Source organism: Ranitomeya variabilis, chromosome 2 (assembly GCF_051348905.1).
Source record: "Ranitomeya variabilis isolate aRanVar5 chromosome 2, aRanVar5.hap1, whole genome shotgun sequence".
In the NCBI taxonomy this organism is placed as follows: domain Eukaryota; kingdom Metazoa; phylum Chordata; class Amphibia; order Anura; family Dendrobatidae; genus Ranitomeya; species Ranitomeya variabilis.
In genome coordinates this window covers 814,108,884-814,126,470 of record NC_135233.1, presented here as the reverse complement: position 1 = coordinate 814,126,470, position 17,587 = coordinate 814,108,884, and the positions used below count along the sequence as shown (strand labels likewise).

The 17,587-nt window shown below is 41.3% G+C and overlaps 1 protein-coding gene across 3 annotated transcripts in view; it reads left to right on the top strand.

The window, feature by feature from the left end:
* The window catches only part of PHF3 (PHD finger protein 3), a 128,514-nt gene that overhangs the window by 101,003 nt on the left and 9,924 nt on the right, over window positions 1-17,587 (top strand). For all 3 annotated transcript variants that reach the window (XM_077289972.1, XM_077289973.1, XM_077289974.1), the window contains exons 13-14: window positions 8,329-8,485; window positions 13,699-13,788. In XM_077289972.1, the coding sequence (XP_077146087.1) occupies window positions 8,329-8,485; window positions 13,699-13,788 (247 nt within the window). The remainder of the gene's footprint in view (window positions 1-8,328; window positions 8,486-13,698; window positions 13,789-17,587) is intronic.

The following is a 17,587-nucleotide window of genomic DNA, read 5'->3' as shown; positions in this document are numbered from 1 at the left end:
CCCCCCCTGGGACAAAGTAAAAAAGTAAAAAAAAATTTTTTCCACATGTGTAAAAAAAAATAAAAAAAAATTCCTAAATAAATAATAATAAAAAAAAATATATTATTCCCATAAATACATTTCTTTATCTAAATAAAAAAAACAAAACAATAAAAGTACACATATTTAGTATCGCCGCGTTCGTAACGACCCAACCTATAAAACTGCCCCACTAGTTAACCCCTTCAGTAAACACCGTAAGAAAAAAAAAAAAAAACGAGGCAAAAAACAACGCTTTATTACCATACCGCCGAACAAAAAGTGGAATAACACACGATCAAAAAGACTGATATAAATATCCATGGTACCGCTGAAAACGTCATCTTGTCCCGCAAAAAATAAGCCGCCATACAGCATCATCAGCAAAAAAATAAAAAAGTTATAGTCCTGAGAATAAAGCGATACCAAAATAATTATTTTTTCTATATTTTAGTTTTTATCGTATAAAAGCGCCAAAACATAAAAAAATGATATAAATGAGATATCGCTGTAATCGTACTGACCCGACGAATAAAACTGCTTTATCAATTTTACCAAACGCGGAACGGTATAAACGCCTCTCCCAAAAGAAATTCATGAATAGCAGGTTTTTGGTCATTCTGCCTCACAAAAATCGGAATAAAAAGCGATCAAAAACGGTCACGTGTCCGAAAATGTTACCAATAAAAACGTCAACTCGTCCCGCAAAAAACAAGACCTCACATGACTCTGTGGAGCAAAATGTGGAAAAATTATAGGTCTCAAAATGTGGAGACGCAAAAACTTTTTTGCTATAAAAAGCGTCGCTGGTTTCACACTTGCGTTTTTGTCTGCAGCGTTTTTTGCACAAAAAAACGCATGCGTTTTGTCCCTATATTTAACATTGAAAACGCATGCGTTTTTTTTGTACGCGTTTGGTCGCGTTTTCAAACGCATGCGGTTTTTTTCTGCATGCGTTCATTTTCAGAAATACAACCTGCAGTATTTTCTTGCGTTTTTAAGCACATGCGTTTGTTTGCGTTAAAAACGCATGCATTTTTATCGAAAAAAACAGAAAACACACTGAAAAGCCACCCACCACCATCAAGGTGATAAAGGGATCCAAACCCTAACCCTAACTCTACCCCTAACCTCACCCCTAACCGTTTAATGAATATTTTCTGACAGTCATAGTGCCACGTATTTCAGTGCCACGTATTTCAGTGCCACGTATTTCAGTGCCACGTATTTCAGTGCCACGTATCACGTATTTCAGTGCCACGTGTTTCAGTGCCACATATTTCAGTGCCACGTATCACGTATTTCAGTGCCACATATTTTAGTACCACGTATTTCAGTGCCACGTATTTCAGTGCCACGTATTTCAGTGCCACGTATTTCAGTGCCACGTATTTCAGTGCCACGTATTTCAGTGCCACGTATTTAAGTGCCACGTATCACATATTTCAGTGCCACGTATTTCAGTGCCACGTATTTCAGTGCCACGTATTTCAGTGCCACGTATCACATATTTCAGTGCCACGTATTTCAGTGCCACGTATTTCAGTGCCACGTATTTCAGTGCCACGTATTTCAGTGCCACGTATTTCAGTGCCACGTATTTCAGTGCCACGTATTTCAGTGCCACGTATCACGTATTTCAGTGCCACGTGTTTCAGTGCCACGTATTTAAGTGCCACGTATCACGTATTTCAGTGCCACGTATTTCAGTGCCACGTATCACATATTTCAGTGCCACGTGTTTCAGTGCCACGTATTTAAGTGCCACGTATCACGTATTTCAGTGCCACGTATTTCAGTGCCACGTATTTCAGTGCCACGTATTTCAGTGCCACGTATTTCAGTGCCACGTATTTCAGTGCCACGTATTTCAGTGCCACGTATTTCAGTGCCACGTATTTCAGTGCCACGTATTTCAGTGCCACGTATTTCAGTCACGGTTAGGGTTAGGGGTAGGGTTAGGGTTAGGGCTAGGGTTGGAGGTAAAGTTAGGGTTAGGGTTTGGATTACATTTACGTTTGGATTAGGGTTGGGATTAGAATTATGGGTGTGTCAGGGCTAGGGGTGTGGTTAGGGTTACCGTTGGGATTAGGGTTAGGGGTGTGTTTGGGTTAGGGTTTCAGGTAGAATTGGGGAGTTTCCACTGTCCAGGCACATCAGGGGCTCTCCAAGCGCGACATGGCGTCCAATCTCAATTCCAGCCAATTCTGCGTTGAAAAAGTAAAACAGTGCTCCTTCCCTTCCGAGCTCTCCCGTGCGCCCAAAAAGGGGTTTACCCCAACATATGTATTATCAGCGTACTCGGGACAAATTGAACAACAACTTCTGGGGTCCAAGTTCTCTTGTTATCCTTAGGAAAATAAAAATTTGGGGGGCTAAAAATCATTTTTGTGGGAAAAAAAAAGATGTTTTATTTTCACGGCTCTGCGTTATAAACTGTAGTGAAACACTTGGGGGTTCAAAGTTCTCACAACACATCTAGATAAGTTCCTTGGGAGGTCTAGTTTCCAATATGGGGTCACTTGTGGGGGGTTTGTACTGTTTGGGTACATCAGGGGCTCTGCAAATGCAACGTGACGGCTGCTGACCAATCCATTTAAGTCTGCATTCCAAATGGCGCTCCTTCCCTTCCGAGCTCTGTCATGCACCCAAACAGTGGTTCCCCCCCACATATGGGGTATCAGCGTACTCAGGACAAATTGGACAACAACTTTTGGGGTCTAATTTATCCTGTTACCCTTGTGAAAATACAAAACTGGGGGCTAAAAAATCATTTTTGTGAAAAAAAAAAAGAATTTTTATTTTCACGGCTTTGCGCTATAAACTTTAGTGAAACACTTGGGGGTTCAAAGTTCTCAAAACACATCTAGATAAGTTCCTTGGGAGGTCTAGTTTCCAATATGGGGTCACTTGTGGGGGGTTTGTACTGTTTGGGTACATCAGGGGCTCTGCAAATGCAACGTGACGGCTGCTGACCAATCCATTTGTCTGCATTCCAAATGGCGCTCCTTCCCTTCCGAGCTCTGTCATGCGCCCAAACAGTGGTTCCCCCCCACATATGGGGTATCAGCGTACTCAGGACAAATTGGAAAACAAATTTTGGGGTCCAATTTATTCTGTTACCCTTGTAAAAATACAAAGCTGGGTGCTAAAAAATCATTTTTGAGAAAAAAAATAAAAATTATTTTCACGGCTCTGCGTTATAATCTGTAGTGAAACACTTGGGGGTTCAAAGCTCTCAAAACACATCTAGATAAGATCCTTAGGGGGTCTACTTTCCAAAATGGTGTCACTTGTAGGGAGTTTCAATGTTTAGGCACATCAGGGGCTCTCCAAACGCAACATGGCGTCCCATCTCAATTCCAGTCAATTTTGCATTGAAAAGTCAAATGGCGCTCCTTCCCTTCCAAGCTCTGCCATGCGCCCAAACAATGGTTTACACCCACATATGGGGTATCAGCGTACTCAGGACAAATTGGCCAACATTTTTTTGGGTCCAATTTCTTCTCTTACCCTTGGGAAAATAAAAAATTGGGGGCAAAAAGATCATTTTTGTGAAAAAATATGATTTTTTATTTTTACGGCTCTGCATTATAAACTTCTGTGAAGCACTTGGTGGGTCAAAGTGCTCACCACACATCAAGATAAGTTCCTTAGGGGGTCTACTTTCCAAAATGGTGTCACTTGTAGGGGGTTTCAGTGTTTAGGCACATCAGGGGCTCTCCAAACGCAACATGGCGTCCCATCTCAATTCCAGTCAATTTTGCATTGAAAAGTCAAATGGCGCTCCTTCCCTTCCAAGCTCTGCCATGCGCCCAAACAATGGTTTACACCCACATATGGGGTATCATCGTACTCAGGACAAATTGCACAACATTTTTTGGGGTCCAATTTCTTCTCTTACCCTTGGGAAAATAAAAAATTGGGGGCGAAAAGATCATTTTTGTGAAAAAATATGATTTTTTATTTTTACGGCTCTGCATTATAAACTTCTGTGAAGCACTTGGTGGGTCAAAGTGCTCACCACACATCAAGATAAGTTCCTTAGGGGGTCTACTTTCCAAAATGGTGTCACTTGTAGGGGGTTTCAGTGTTTAGGCACATCAGGGGCTCTCCAAACGCAACATGGCGTCCCATCTCAATTCCAGTCAATTTTGCATTGAAAAGTCAAATGGCGCTCCTTTCCTTCCGAGCTCTGCCATACGCCCAAACAGTGGTTTACCCCCACATATGGGGTATCAGCGTACTCAGGACAAATTGTACAACAACTGTGGGGGTCCATTTTCTCCTGTTACCCTTGGTAAAATAAAACAAATTGGAGCTGAAATAAATTTTGTGTGAAAAAAAGTTAAATGTTCATTTTTATTTAAACATTCCAAAAATTCCTGTGAAACACCTGAAGGGTTAATAAACTTCTTGAATGTGGTTTTGAGCACCTTGAGGGGTGCAGTTTTTAGAATGGTGTCACACTTGAGTATTTTCTATCATATAGACCCCTCAAAATGACTTCAAATGAGATGTGGTCCCTAAAAAAAAATGGTGTTGTAAAAATGAGAAATTGCTGGTCAACTTTTAACCCTTATAACTCCGTCACAAAAAAAAAATTTGGTTCCAAAATTGTACTGATGTAAAGTAGACATGTGGGAAATGTTACTTATTAAGTATTTTGCGTGACATATGTCTGTGATTTAAGGGCATAAAAATTCAAAGTTGGAAAATTGCAAAATTTTCAAAATTTTCGCCAAATTTCCATTTTTTTCACAAATAAACGCAAGTTATATCGAATAAATTTTACCACTAACATGAAGTACAATATATCACGAGAAAACAATGTCAGAATCGCCAAGATCCGTCAAAGCGTTCCAGAGTTATAGCCTCATAAAGGGACAGTGGTCAGAATTGTAAAAATTGGCCCGGTCATTAACGTGCAAACCACCCTTGGGGGTGAAGGGGTTAATATATATATACCCAGTATGCAAAAAATGCAGAATACGGTGTAAGACATAAAGTCAATGACCTGTATAAATGTGATCCAAAATCATTCAGAATAAAAGTGAGATGTAAATAGTATATATATAAAAATTGACGCTACAAAAGCATGAAATAAAGAAAGGAGGCAGCCCAATCAATATACCGGTATATATATTATAAAAAAAATGGATAAGCACAACACTATATTATCGGGTGCCCAGACCTCCCCAGCAGTTCAACCAATACTTGCTAAATGTCCATAGAAAAGGAAAAGGAAGCAGCACTCCATACACATAGCAAGTGAAAAGGTGGATATTCAGACCCACGTGGCATGGGGACGCTTCGTCTCACACTGAGCCTTTCTCAAGCTGTGTGTATGTATGTATATACAGTGCAAAGCAGTAGTGAAGTTGTATGAGAGATAATCATATAAAGATTGCCTATGTTGGACAAACAAGAAAGCAATTACCATGTATTACCAAATTACGGGAACACTGAAGATCACGCAGTTACTCTACAACCAGTTTCACATTTCGTGTGCTGCCTCTGGACGAAAAGCGAATATAATGAGTAAGGGTACTGGATAATCTCTTTAAAGGGATTATGTCACCAGGTTCTTGCTATCCCATATGAGAGCAGCATGATGTTGGGGTAAAGACCCTGATTTTAGCTAAAAAAAAATAAAGGGAACACTTAAACAACAGAATACAACTCCAAGTAAATCAAACTTCTGTGAAATCAAACTGTCCTCTAAGGGTACCGTCACACAGTGCCATTTTCATCGCTACGACGGCACGATCCGTGACGTCGCAGCGTCGTATGATTATCGCTCCAGCGTCGTAGACTGCGGTCACACTTTGCAATCACGGCGCTGGAGCGATGCCGAAGTCCCCGGGTAACCAGGGTAAACATCGGGTTACTAAGCGCAGGGCCGCGCTTAGTAACCCGATGTTTACCCTGGTTACCAGCGTAAACGTAAAAAAAACAAACACTACATACTTACATTCCGGTGTCTGTCCCCCGGCGTTCTGCTTCTCTGCACTGTGTAAGCACCATAGCCGGAAAGCAGAGCGGTGACGTCACCGCCGTGCTCGCTTTCCGGCCGGCAGGCGCTCACAGTGCAGAGAAGCTGAGACGCCGGAGGACAGACACCGGAATTGTGAGTATGTACTGTTTGTTTTTTTTACGTTTACGCTGGTAACCAGGGTAAACATCGGGTTACTAAGCGCGGCCCTGCGCTTAGTAACCCGATGTTTACCCTGGTTACAAGCGAACGCATCGCTGGATCGCTGTCACACACAATGATCCAGTGATGTCAGCGGGTGATCAAGCGACGAAAGAAAGTTCCAAACGATCTGCTACGACGTACGATTCTCAGCAGGGTCCCTGATCGCTGCTGCGTGTCAGACACTGCGATATCGTATGGATATCGCTGGAACGTCACGGATCGTACCGTCGTAGCGACAAAAGTGCCACTGTGTGACGGTACCCTTAGGAAGCAACACTGTTGGACAATCAATTTCACATGCTGTTGTGCAAATGGAATAGACAACAGATGGAAATTATTGGCAATTATCAAGACACACTCAATAAAGCATTGGTTCTGCAGGTGGGGACCACAGACCACATCTCGGCACCAATGCTTTCTGGCTGATGTTTTGGTCACTTTTGAATGTTGGTTGTGCTTTCACACTCATGGTAGCATGAGATGGACTCTACAACCCACACAAGCGGCTCAGGTAGTGCAGCTCATCCAGGATAGCACATCAATGCGAGCTGTGGCAAGAAGGTTTGCTGTGTCTGTTAGTTTAGTGTCTGTCAGCGTAGTGTCCAGAGGCTGGAGGCGCTACCAGGAGACAGGCCAGTACACCAGGAGACATGGAGGGGGCCGTTGGAATTCAGCAACCCAGCAGCAGGACCGCTACCTCAGCCTTTGTGCAAGGAGGAACAGGAGGAGCACTGCCAGATCACTGCAAAATTACCTCCAGCAGGCCACAAATGTGCGTGTGTCTGCACAAACGGTTAGAAACCGACTCCATGAGGATGGTCTTAGTGCCCGACGTCCACATATGGGGGTTGTGCTCGCAGCCCAACACCATGCAGGATGCTTGGCATTTGCCACAGAACACCAGGATTGGCAAATTCGCCATTGGTGCCCTGTGCACTTCACAGATGAAAGCAGGTTCACACTTAGCACATGTGACAGAGTCTGGAGACTCCGTGGAGAGTGATCTGCTGCCTGCAACATGCTTCAGCATTACCGGTTTGGCAGTGGGTCAGTAATGGTGTGGGGTGGCATTTCTTTGGAGAGCAGCACAGCCCTGCATGTGCTCTCCAGAGGTAGCCTGACTGCCATTAGGTACCAGATGAGATCCTCAGACCCCTTGTGAGACCATACACTGGTGCGGTTGGCCCTGGGTTCCTCCTAATGCAGGACAATGCCAGACCTCATGTGGCTGGAGTGTGTCAGCAGCTCCTGCAAGATGTGCAAGATGAAGGCATCGAAGCTATGGACTGGTCCGCCCGTTCCCCAGACCTGAATCCGACTAAACACTTCTGGGACATCATGTCTCGCACCATCCACCAACGTCACGTTGCACCACAGACTGTCCAGGAGTTGGCAGATGCATTAGTCCAGGTCTGGGAGGAGATCCTTCAGGAGACCATCCGCCACCTCATCAGAAGCATGCACAGGCGTTGTACAGTAGGGAGGACATACAGGCACGTGGAGGCCACACACCCTTCTGAGCATCATTTCCTTGTCTAGGCATTTCCACTGAAGTTGGTTCAGCCTGTAACTTCATTTTGCACTTTAATTTTGAGCATCATTCCAACTCCAGACCTCCGTGGGATATTAGTTGTGATTTTTAGGTTTTATTGTTCTCAACACATTCCACTATGTAATGAATAAAGATTTACAACTGGAATATTTCACTCAGTGATATCTAGGGTGTGGGATTTTAGTGTTCCCTTTATTTTTTTGAGCAGTGTATAACTTACTGGGCTGCTTGCTGCAGTTTTGAGTAAATCAGTGTGTTATTTTCTGTGGATCTACCACTTCTCTGATTGCTGATCTGTGTATAACGACACCGCTGATTGACAGCTTGCACAGGGTTATACAGAGCTTTTTGCACATGCCCTTATACTTCACTTCTTTCATAATGATAATTGCCACCTTGAGTGATAACTGGCTCCAACAGTTTTTGTTGTTGTCTGACTCCTATGTTAAAGCATTATTACATAATTTACTTGTATGTGTTATTGATGTGCATTTAAAAACATTTACAAACAAAAATTTGTATAATTTTTTTTCCTTTGTTTATTGCAATCATTTTACAGCAATGAGTCATTTAATATTACGGACACAGCTGAAGATGAATCTACTTTTTTAGCACGTTTAACCTACATCTGGAAGGGATTTCTTAATATGCCCTCGGTAGCGAAATTTGTCATCAAGGCTTACCCTGTATCTGGGTCACTGGAGCATTTATCAGAGGTGAGGAAATCATTTACTTTTACCATTTTTTTTTTTTATAGGGAATATGTCAGTAGTTTTTTTTTTTGCTATGGAGTCTGAGCGCAGCATAATGTAGAGGCAGAGATCCTGTTTCCAGTGATGTGTGATTTACTGAACTGCTTGGTGCAGTTTGGATAAATTCCCTGTTTTCTCTGCTTAGGGCTTTCAGTGTTAAGCCCTGTATGCCACACCTCTGATTGGCAGGTTACTGACAATGTACAGTGCACACAGCAAGATGCCAATCAGTGGTCGGGGCGGGTTATGCAAATTATCTTGACTGGCTGGCATGTGACACCTAGTCCTGCAGTAATAATCTGCTGATAAAACTCTGGCTGTATTGAAACTACAGCAAGCTGCTGAGCAGCTGACACATCCCTGGTATCAGGCTCTCTGCTTATACTTTTATTAAGATTAATTAGCAAAAACCTGCTGACAGATTCCCTTTAAATGTCATGGTTGTTATAAACATGTTTAATCATTTTTATTAAGTGTGCTTAATTTAGATTTTACTGTTTTCTAACACGCCATAGTGAGACGTTTTCATTGGTGGAAGTTCAGATCCTAAGACCCAATTGATCATTGAAATGAAGGGGAAGAGCTCTCACCAGAGCACCGTGCCTCTTTGGGTGTGTTTGGGTTTTCTAGTCTCTCCCTTGCAACACTCGCAGAGAGGTGTATAGATTCGTAGTGTTGGTGATGCTAAGAAATTGAGTTTCTCCACTTATTTGGGACCATTATTTATATATTGATTCCAATTGATAAATTGCTGTTTTACACAATCCAACAGAGAAATGAGAAATGTAATTTAATATTTAATTGTGGGTCTCCCATGAAAATCAAACAGTAGTATGCAAATAGGATCACCTACAATAATTAATGTTTATTGTACATGAAACCAAAGACAACATTAACAACACTTAAAAAGCCAAATGGCATTACCCCACGATAATGTTTAACTCTACCCTATCAAACAATCACATGGTTAACCAATAACAAAAAATGGTAAAAAGGCTTAGTGTTTAATGCTGAATATGCAAAACAGTAGCAATAAAGACAAATTGTGTTCAATGATGATATGGAACTAACAATAAAGATTAGTCAAAAAGCAAGTACATACAGTAGATTAATATAACATGTAGATGGACAACATATGTCACATAAGGTGAGTGTGTATAAACATCACCTAACCCTGATAGACATAATGTATATAGTATACTAATTAATAATATAGATCGCATGAGGTGTGAAAACGTTTTTGCCCCCTTCCCGATTTCTTATTCTTTTGCATGTCTGTCACACTTAAATGTTTCAGATCACCAAATATTAGACAAAGGTAACACAAGTAAAAGCAATGCAGTTTTTAAATGAAGGTCAATATTATTACGGGAAAAAGAAATCCAAACCTACAGTGCCCTGAGTGAAAAAGTGACTTTCCCCCCTTCCTTTAAAAATATAAATTAACTGTCGTTTATCATATCTTTGGTAAGCTGAATTCACACCCAGGACTGATTACTGCCACACTCTGTTCTCAATCAAGAAATCACTTAAATAGAACCTGTTTAACAAAGGAAAGTAGACCAAAAGTTCCAAAAAAGCTAGACATCATGCTGCGAATCAAAGAAATTTTGTAACAAGTCAGAAACAAAGTAATTGAGATCTATCATTCTGGAAAAGGTTATAAAGTCATTTCTCAAGCTTTGGGACTCCAGCAGACCACAGTTAGAGCCCTTATCCACACATGACAAAAACATGGAACAGTGGTGAACATTCTCAGAAGTGGCTTGCTGGCCAAAATTGCCACGAGCGCAGTGACGACTCGTCCAAGAGGTCACAAAAGACCCCACAACAGCAGCCAAAGAACTGCAGGCTTCACTCGCCTAAGTTAAGGTCATTTTGTTCATGACTCCAGCATAAGAGAGAGACTGGCCAAAAATGGCTTGCATAGCCAAGTTCAAAAACGAAAACCTTTGCTGAGCAATAAGAACATGAAGGCTTGTCTAATTTTGCAAGAAAACATCTTGCTGATCCCCAAGAATTTGGGGAGAATACTCTGTGGACTGATGAGACAAAACTGAACATTTTGGAATGTGTATGTCCCATTATATTTGGCGTAGAAGTAACACAGCATTTCAGACAAGGAACATCATACAAACCGTAAAATGTGATGGTGGTACTATGATGGTTTGGGGCTATTTTGCTGCTTCAGTAAGAAGACTTGCTGTGGTAAACGGAACCATGATTTCAGCTGTGTATCGAAACATCCTGAAGGAGAATCTCCGGCCATCTGTTCGGGACCTCAAGTTGAAGCGCACTTGGGTTATGCAACAAGACAATGATCCAACAAGTCCATCTCTGAATGGCTTAAGAAAAACTAAATAAAGACTTTAGAGTGGCCTAGTCAAGTTGCTCACCTTAGTCCTATTGAGATGCTGTAGCATGATCTTAAAAAAGGCTGTTCATGCTTGGAAATCCTCCAATATGGCAAAATTATAAGAATTGTGCAAATAGGATTGGACTAAAATTCCTCTAGAGAGTTGTAAAAGACTCAACCAGTGGGTGGCCCAACCAGTCATTAGGATTGGGGGGTATTCACTTTTTTTACAGCGCCCTGTAGGTTTGGATTTATTTTCCTTTAATAATAAAGACCTTAATCTAAAAACCGCATTTTGTGTTTACCAGTGTTATCTTTGTCTAATATTTAAATTTGGTGATGTGAAACATTTAAGTGTGACAAACATGCAAAAGAATAGGAAATCATGAAGGGGCAAACACGTTTTCTCACAACCATATGGTAACAATCACCTAATCCCAGTAGGCATAATAGCCAAACCAATAATATCCTAATAGTGCATTTGAGAAAACAACATAGATATAAACAATTGGTCAAAAAAATGTACGTACTGCCAGTACAACCAATTAAATGGAATGCATGAGTCTGTTCATGTATGAAACGTGACCTGCTAAGGTAACCTGGATCGTAAAGAATGCATCAGTAGGGGAAGTAAAGCGATACCCTGCGTGTATTGCCACTAGAAATGGACCTTCATCAAGGGCAAGAATGTTACCAGCTATGGGAGTCTGCGTGCTCGTACATGTCACAAGGTGGATATGTCAATAAAGTTGAATGAAGAAAAGTAGTGTGCATGCGAGCACAAGAAGCATAAGAAAAGGTCAGATCATGCATTCCAAGGAGGCGCCTGCGCATAGGTCGATGATAAATCTTTAGGCATACGCACATTCGATCCCGAGGAAGCCACCTAATGCGCATGTCTGTAACAACAAATAGCACTGTTATAATGATTTTTCTGTGAATGCGCCAGTACGATTGAAGGAATTAACTCTTTGTTACATTTGCCCTTTTACAATCTCAGTGCAAACACCCAATGCGCGTGTCCGTGACGACACATGGAAATGTTATTCTGATAGTTTCTATGCTAATGCGCCAATACATAATGGAATAAACCTTTATTATTATAGACGCATAATCCTTGATGGTAAAATATTAAGCTTCCAGACGCGCGCACGCCATCCATACTGTCGCTATAATGTGTTTATACGTCGGGATCTACACACTTTCCTTTCTGACCATCAATATCTCACAAGTATGGACTCAAAAAAGAGTAAAGCGTGGCACAGAAATCTGATACAAAAGGCTCATGTCTGCATCAGCACGTAGAAAGCGCATGTTTAAGTCGGCGCATACAGACATGATCCCCATTCATATCTATGCTGATCAGTGTGAATCTGCATAGGAAAGGTTAACAAATACTGTTATGTGCGGAGTAGCCTGAAAACTGATATAATTCTGTAATAAAGCCGACTATAAATGTTACATTTTTAATATAACAAATTTAATTTGTAATTAAAAATATACGCCAAGGAAAATATATTAAGGGCGCATGCAAATATCGGCATGCATAAATATAGCTAATATTTCTCTGCTTAAATAAATGCAACAAAATGATGAAATGAGCAGAGCTGTGAATGTGATATAGCACAATTAGCTAGTATATTGATGCGCCGGCAAGCGTAAAATACAAACACTTAATATCCTTTAAGTAATGAAGATGGAGATCATGTTGAGCACCTGAAAGATAAGAAGACATGGTTGCTGTTGTGAAAAACACGACATCCATGTGAACCGTGCCAGTACAAATCAAAGGAAGGCGTCATGTGATTATAAAAATCATCAGACTTATATTGCTTTACATTCCAGACAATGTAGTCTGCTTTCGACAATAATGAACTCTTCTCAGTGGTGGAGGAAAAAAATATATGTAAAAAATAAATAAAAAATATTTGTGTGTGATAATTGTTCAGAATAATAAAAATGATTGTGCCAACAGAGTGACTTGAGCGATTTGTGCCAGCAGTGTGACATAAAGAACAAATGGGAAAAACCCAAGTGTATATCATGAGGAAGTCTGAACAATAGTCATGGTGATCCATATTGAAGGTTACGATGACAGTGCAGAATCCAGTCTGTGTTCTTTGCAAAGGTATAAGAACAAAAAAAAGAAAACTGAAGGAGGAGGAAGAGTATCAAATATACAGAAGGAAAGGGGAGGGAAGAAAGGGAAGTGGTCGAGAGGAGAAAAAGGGGAAACTCCCATAAAAATGAGAAAAGATAGAATGTGTGTGAACTTGATAAGCTAGGTTTGCCTATAGAAGGCCATAAAGAAGAGTTCTTAATTCAGTCTATGTGGCGCTAAACTGTGTGTGTTAAAAATCCACTTGGACTCTCGGAGTAGAAGCTCACTGGAAACCTCACCTCTTCTGATGTTGGCGTAAACTGCTTCCAACCCCATGACACCTATTTCTCTAGTGTTGCCGCCATGATGATGCAAAACATGAGAGTCCGCAGATGTGAGTGTTTTACCTTTCTTCTGATCCTTTTTGTTTTGGCCGTCGCAGTACTACAAAGGTGTTTTTGTATTCTTGAGTCATTTGACCGACGTACAGTAGATATTGGGCCATTGGCATGTTATTGCATAGACAATATTGCACAAGCTGCAATTGAAGTACGCGTGAGACCGTAATTCTGTGGGAAAGATAGGCAAGGAAATACTTTCATTTGCAATTTAATTGTGGGTCACCCCCTTTAATAATTCTGTAGGCATCAATTACAGTATGCAGCCTAATAGCATATAGTAATATGTATCCAAATCTAAGAGTGTACGATTTCTTTATAGGACCTTCCTGAAAGCATACAAGTAGGTGGAAGGATTTCGCCACAAACCGTATGGGACTATGTAGAAAAGATAAAGGCCTCTGGAACAAAGGTACTATACCTACAAGTATACAATGTATTTCACAAAGCTTTGAAGATCTAAAATAGCTTTTCAATGTTTAAAGGCGACTCATGAACATTTGCACAGGTTTTAGAAATTTCACTTTTTCACGTCCTACATGAAAGGTTTATGGATAATGCCAAAGTGCCCTCCATATTGTACTGAAGTCTTTCTTCAATACCCCAGTTGTTACTTCTGCGCTGTGCTCCTTGATAGTCTTAGATCGGCACTGTGAACAGTAGATATCCATAGCACAAAAGATGGCGACTGTCACGTGGTAACCACATATCTGCTTTCCTGACTCCTTTACGCAGGTTTTGAAAGGACTTAGTGCATGCACAGATTTGGACAGCCAAATCGTCTGAATGCTTTTGCAGCGTGGGGTTAAGCTTTTGTGTTTACAGAACAGTTTAGGGAATTTTAGAATTATGGCCTGAATTTACCTAAACCCTATGAAATTAAGGGTGAAAATAACATCACAGAACCAGATTTTATTATACCAGACATACAATTAGAAAAAAACTTTTTGAAGTCAGGATTGTGTGGTAGAGAGCTCTGTTTGTTAGCTGACATTGACCAGCTTTTTGGTGATCTGCTAGAATATTTCTATGAGATTGTTTTTCAGCTGGATGTCCTTCACACCTCTGGTTATATCTAATTAAAGGTAGTCTGTCAGCATAGAATGACCGCTCGACACAAGTACTGGCGCTTTGTGGTTCCTAGGCATAGCCAAGCATTTACGTGCTCCTGCCCAACTATTGGTTTTCCATCAAAATGCCCCCTTCTCTGGCTCTATAAAGTAATATCAAAAGAAAAAAGGTCTATACTACTGGCACTTCCAAAATTGTAGAAAAATGAGAAATTATTTGTTTGAATAATCTCATACCTTGTTTAACACGTCACTTACCCCTTTATATTGTTTGCAATGGATGACTCTCCCTCGTTCCTTATACCTTGGGATTTTAAAAGGGACCTTATACCCCTAAGGATTCCTCATGAGCTCAGGGTTTTTATGAGCCACCATCTGCACTAATGTGACTGGTTCCGGACATGTGTGAAGTATATGAATCTTGCCCTACCTAGTTGCATGAAGGTGCTTTGCTACTTTTTCTCCTTTCTGATTTGTATATAAATTTTTTATTTTTTTTTTAAATTGTTATAATAAAATATATACTGTATATACTCGAGTATAAGCCGAGATTTTCAGCCCACTTTTTTGGGCTGAAAGTAACTTTCTCGCCTTCAGTCATTCCCAGGGGTCGGCAGCGGAGGGGGAGCGGAGCTGTGTAATACTCACCTGCTCCTGGCGTGGTCCCTGCACGTTTGTTCCCCGGCGCCGGCAGCTTCTTCCTGTAGTGAGCGGTCACATGGTACTGCTCATTACAATAATGAATATGGACCCGACTCCACTCCCATAGGGGTGGAGCCGCATATTCATTACTGTAATGAGCGGTACCATGTGACCGCTCAATACAGGAAGAAGCTGTCATCGCCGGGGAACAGACGTCCAGGGACCGCGCCAGGAGCAGGTGAGTATGGTGGGGGCAGTGTGTGATATTCACCTGCTCCCCGTTCCACCGTCGACGCTGCTGCGTCTTCCGCGTCCTCTGCTGTGACGCGCAGGTCAGAGGGCGCGATGACGCGATTAGTGTGCGCACCGCTCTCTGCCTGAACATCAGTGCAGAAGACTCGGAAGACACAGTGGCGGTCGGCGGTGGAACGGGAAAGGTGAGTATAGCAAGTGCCGGGTGCCTGAGAGGTGAGTATGTAATTTATTTTTTTAATCGCAGCAACAGCATATGAGGCAAATGTCTGTATGGAGCATCTTATGGGGCCATGTGCAGCGTTATATGGGGGCAAATATCTGTATGGAGCATCTTATGCGGCCATGTGCAGCGTTATATGGGGGCAAATATCTGTATGGAGCATCTTATGGGGCATTGTGCAGCGTTATATATGGGGCAAATATCTGTATGGGGCCATGTGCAGCATTATATGGGGCAAATATCTGTATGGAGCATCTTATGGGGCCATGTGCAGCGTTATATGGGGCAAATATCTGTATTGGGCCATGTGCAGCATTATATGGGGCAAATATCTATGGGGCCATGTGCAGCATTATATGGGGCAAATATCTCTTTGGAGCATCTTATTGGGGCCATGTGCAGCATTATATGGGGCAAATATCTGTATGGAGCATCTTATAGGGCCATAATCCACATTTGTGGAGCATAATATGGGGCAAATGTGTCTATGGAGCATCTTTTGGGGTCATAATCAACATTTATGCAGCATTATATGGGGCATATTTTAATATGGAGCAACTTATGGAGCCCATCATAAACTGTATGGAGCATTATATGGGGCGTATTTTGTATGGAGCATTATATGGGGCTCCTGATTCAATATGGATATTCAGAAACTCTTAAACTACTGATGTCTCAATTAATTTTACTTTTATTGGTATCTATTTTTATTTTTGAAATTTACCAGTAGCTGCTGCATTTTCCACCCTAGGCTTATACTCGAGTCATTAAGTTTTCCCAGTTTTTTGTGGCAAAATTAGGGGGTCAGCTTATACTCGGGTCGGCTTATACTCGAGTATATACGGTGCTTTTTAATATTCATGTCAAAACTTCCCCTTTTTTCGGTTTTCTGGCTCTATAAAGCATGAGCTATCCATCAAAATAGAGGGGAAGGGTAGAGAGTGAGGTAAAATACAGTTTTGTTTACTAAATCAATAACACACACGTTTAAAAAAGCAACTTTGTAATATATCTTATCAGAGAAATCTGTTTCTTTCGGCTCCTGTACTGATTGTTCATTTTCAATATTCTCAATTCACGGGTAAAATCTATATTCAGTGATTACAGATTGTTATGGTACATTCATGAGAAAGGAGATGAGTTACTACTGATGTAGAAAGAAGAGATGAGGAGGAACTCTATCTCTAACGCCTCCCATTTGTTTCACCATTTCCCTCCTCTATAGAATCTCATCAATAATAACTTCCTTCTCCTATCTGCGTAATGTATGCCGTAATTCTGTCTTCTCTGAAGACAGATTTTACCCGTGAATTGAGAACTTTGAGAATGAATGATCAGTCCAGGAGAAGAAAGAAGCCGATTTCTCTGATAATATATTTTACAAAATCTATGATTTTCATGTGTACTATTGATTTATAAAATAAAAATAGAACAACCGTGAACCTTTAAGTGTTTGGCCACACCAAGGGTGCACTGAGCGCCTGTACTTAGTTTGAACCGCTTTTCTGTGCTGAAAGACTCCCTTTAAACTATGAATTTTAAGGAATTGTCAGCTACTCGACAACCCCTTCTGAATCTCTGTGTTTGCCTTCAGTAAAATAATAACAATTATACTCCCCTTCGGTGTCGGCGCTGTTCAAGCTGTGTCAACACAGGCTCTCCTGGGCCCTCATGACATTTTGTTTTGCGATTACTGGGGCCAGTCAGCACTAGCTTCAATCTACTCTACTCTCCTACAGACAAATCAAGACATCCAGCGGAAGTGAGTGTTGCTGCTGCCCACTCGCTTCCTCCCGATGTCAACTACATCTTTAGGAGAGGAGAGTGAAGCCAGCGCTGATTTACCTCAAGGATCACGTGACATAATATCACAAGATCTCCGATAAAGCTATTCCAGCACAAAGCCAGGAAATTGATAAGGTCTAATATGTTGTACTGTTCTCTATTCAATGGGGTTTTTTGTAGAGTTGGCGTGAATCGATTCCAAGTACCCGGTCTGTTTGTCACTTTTGGCTGCTGGACTA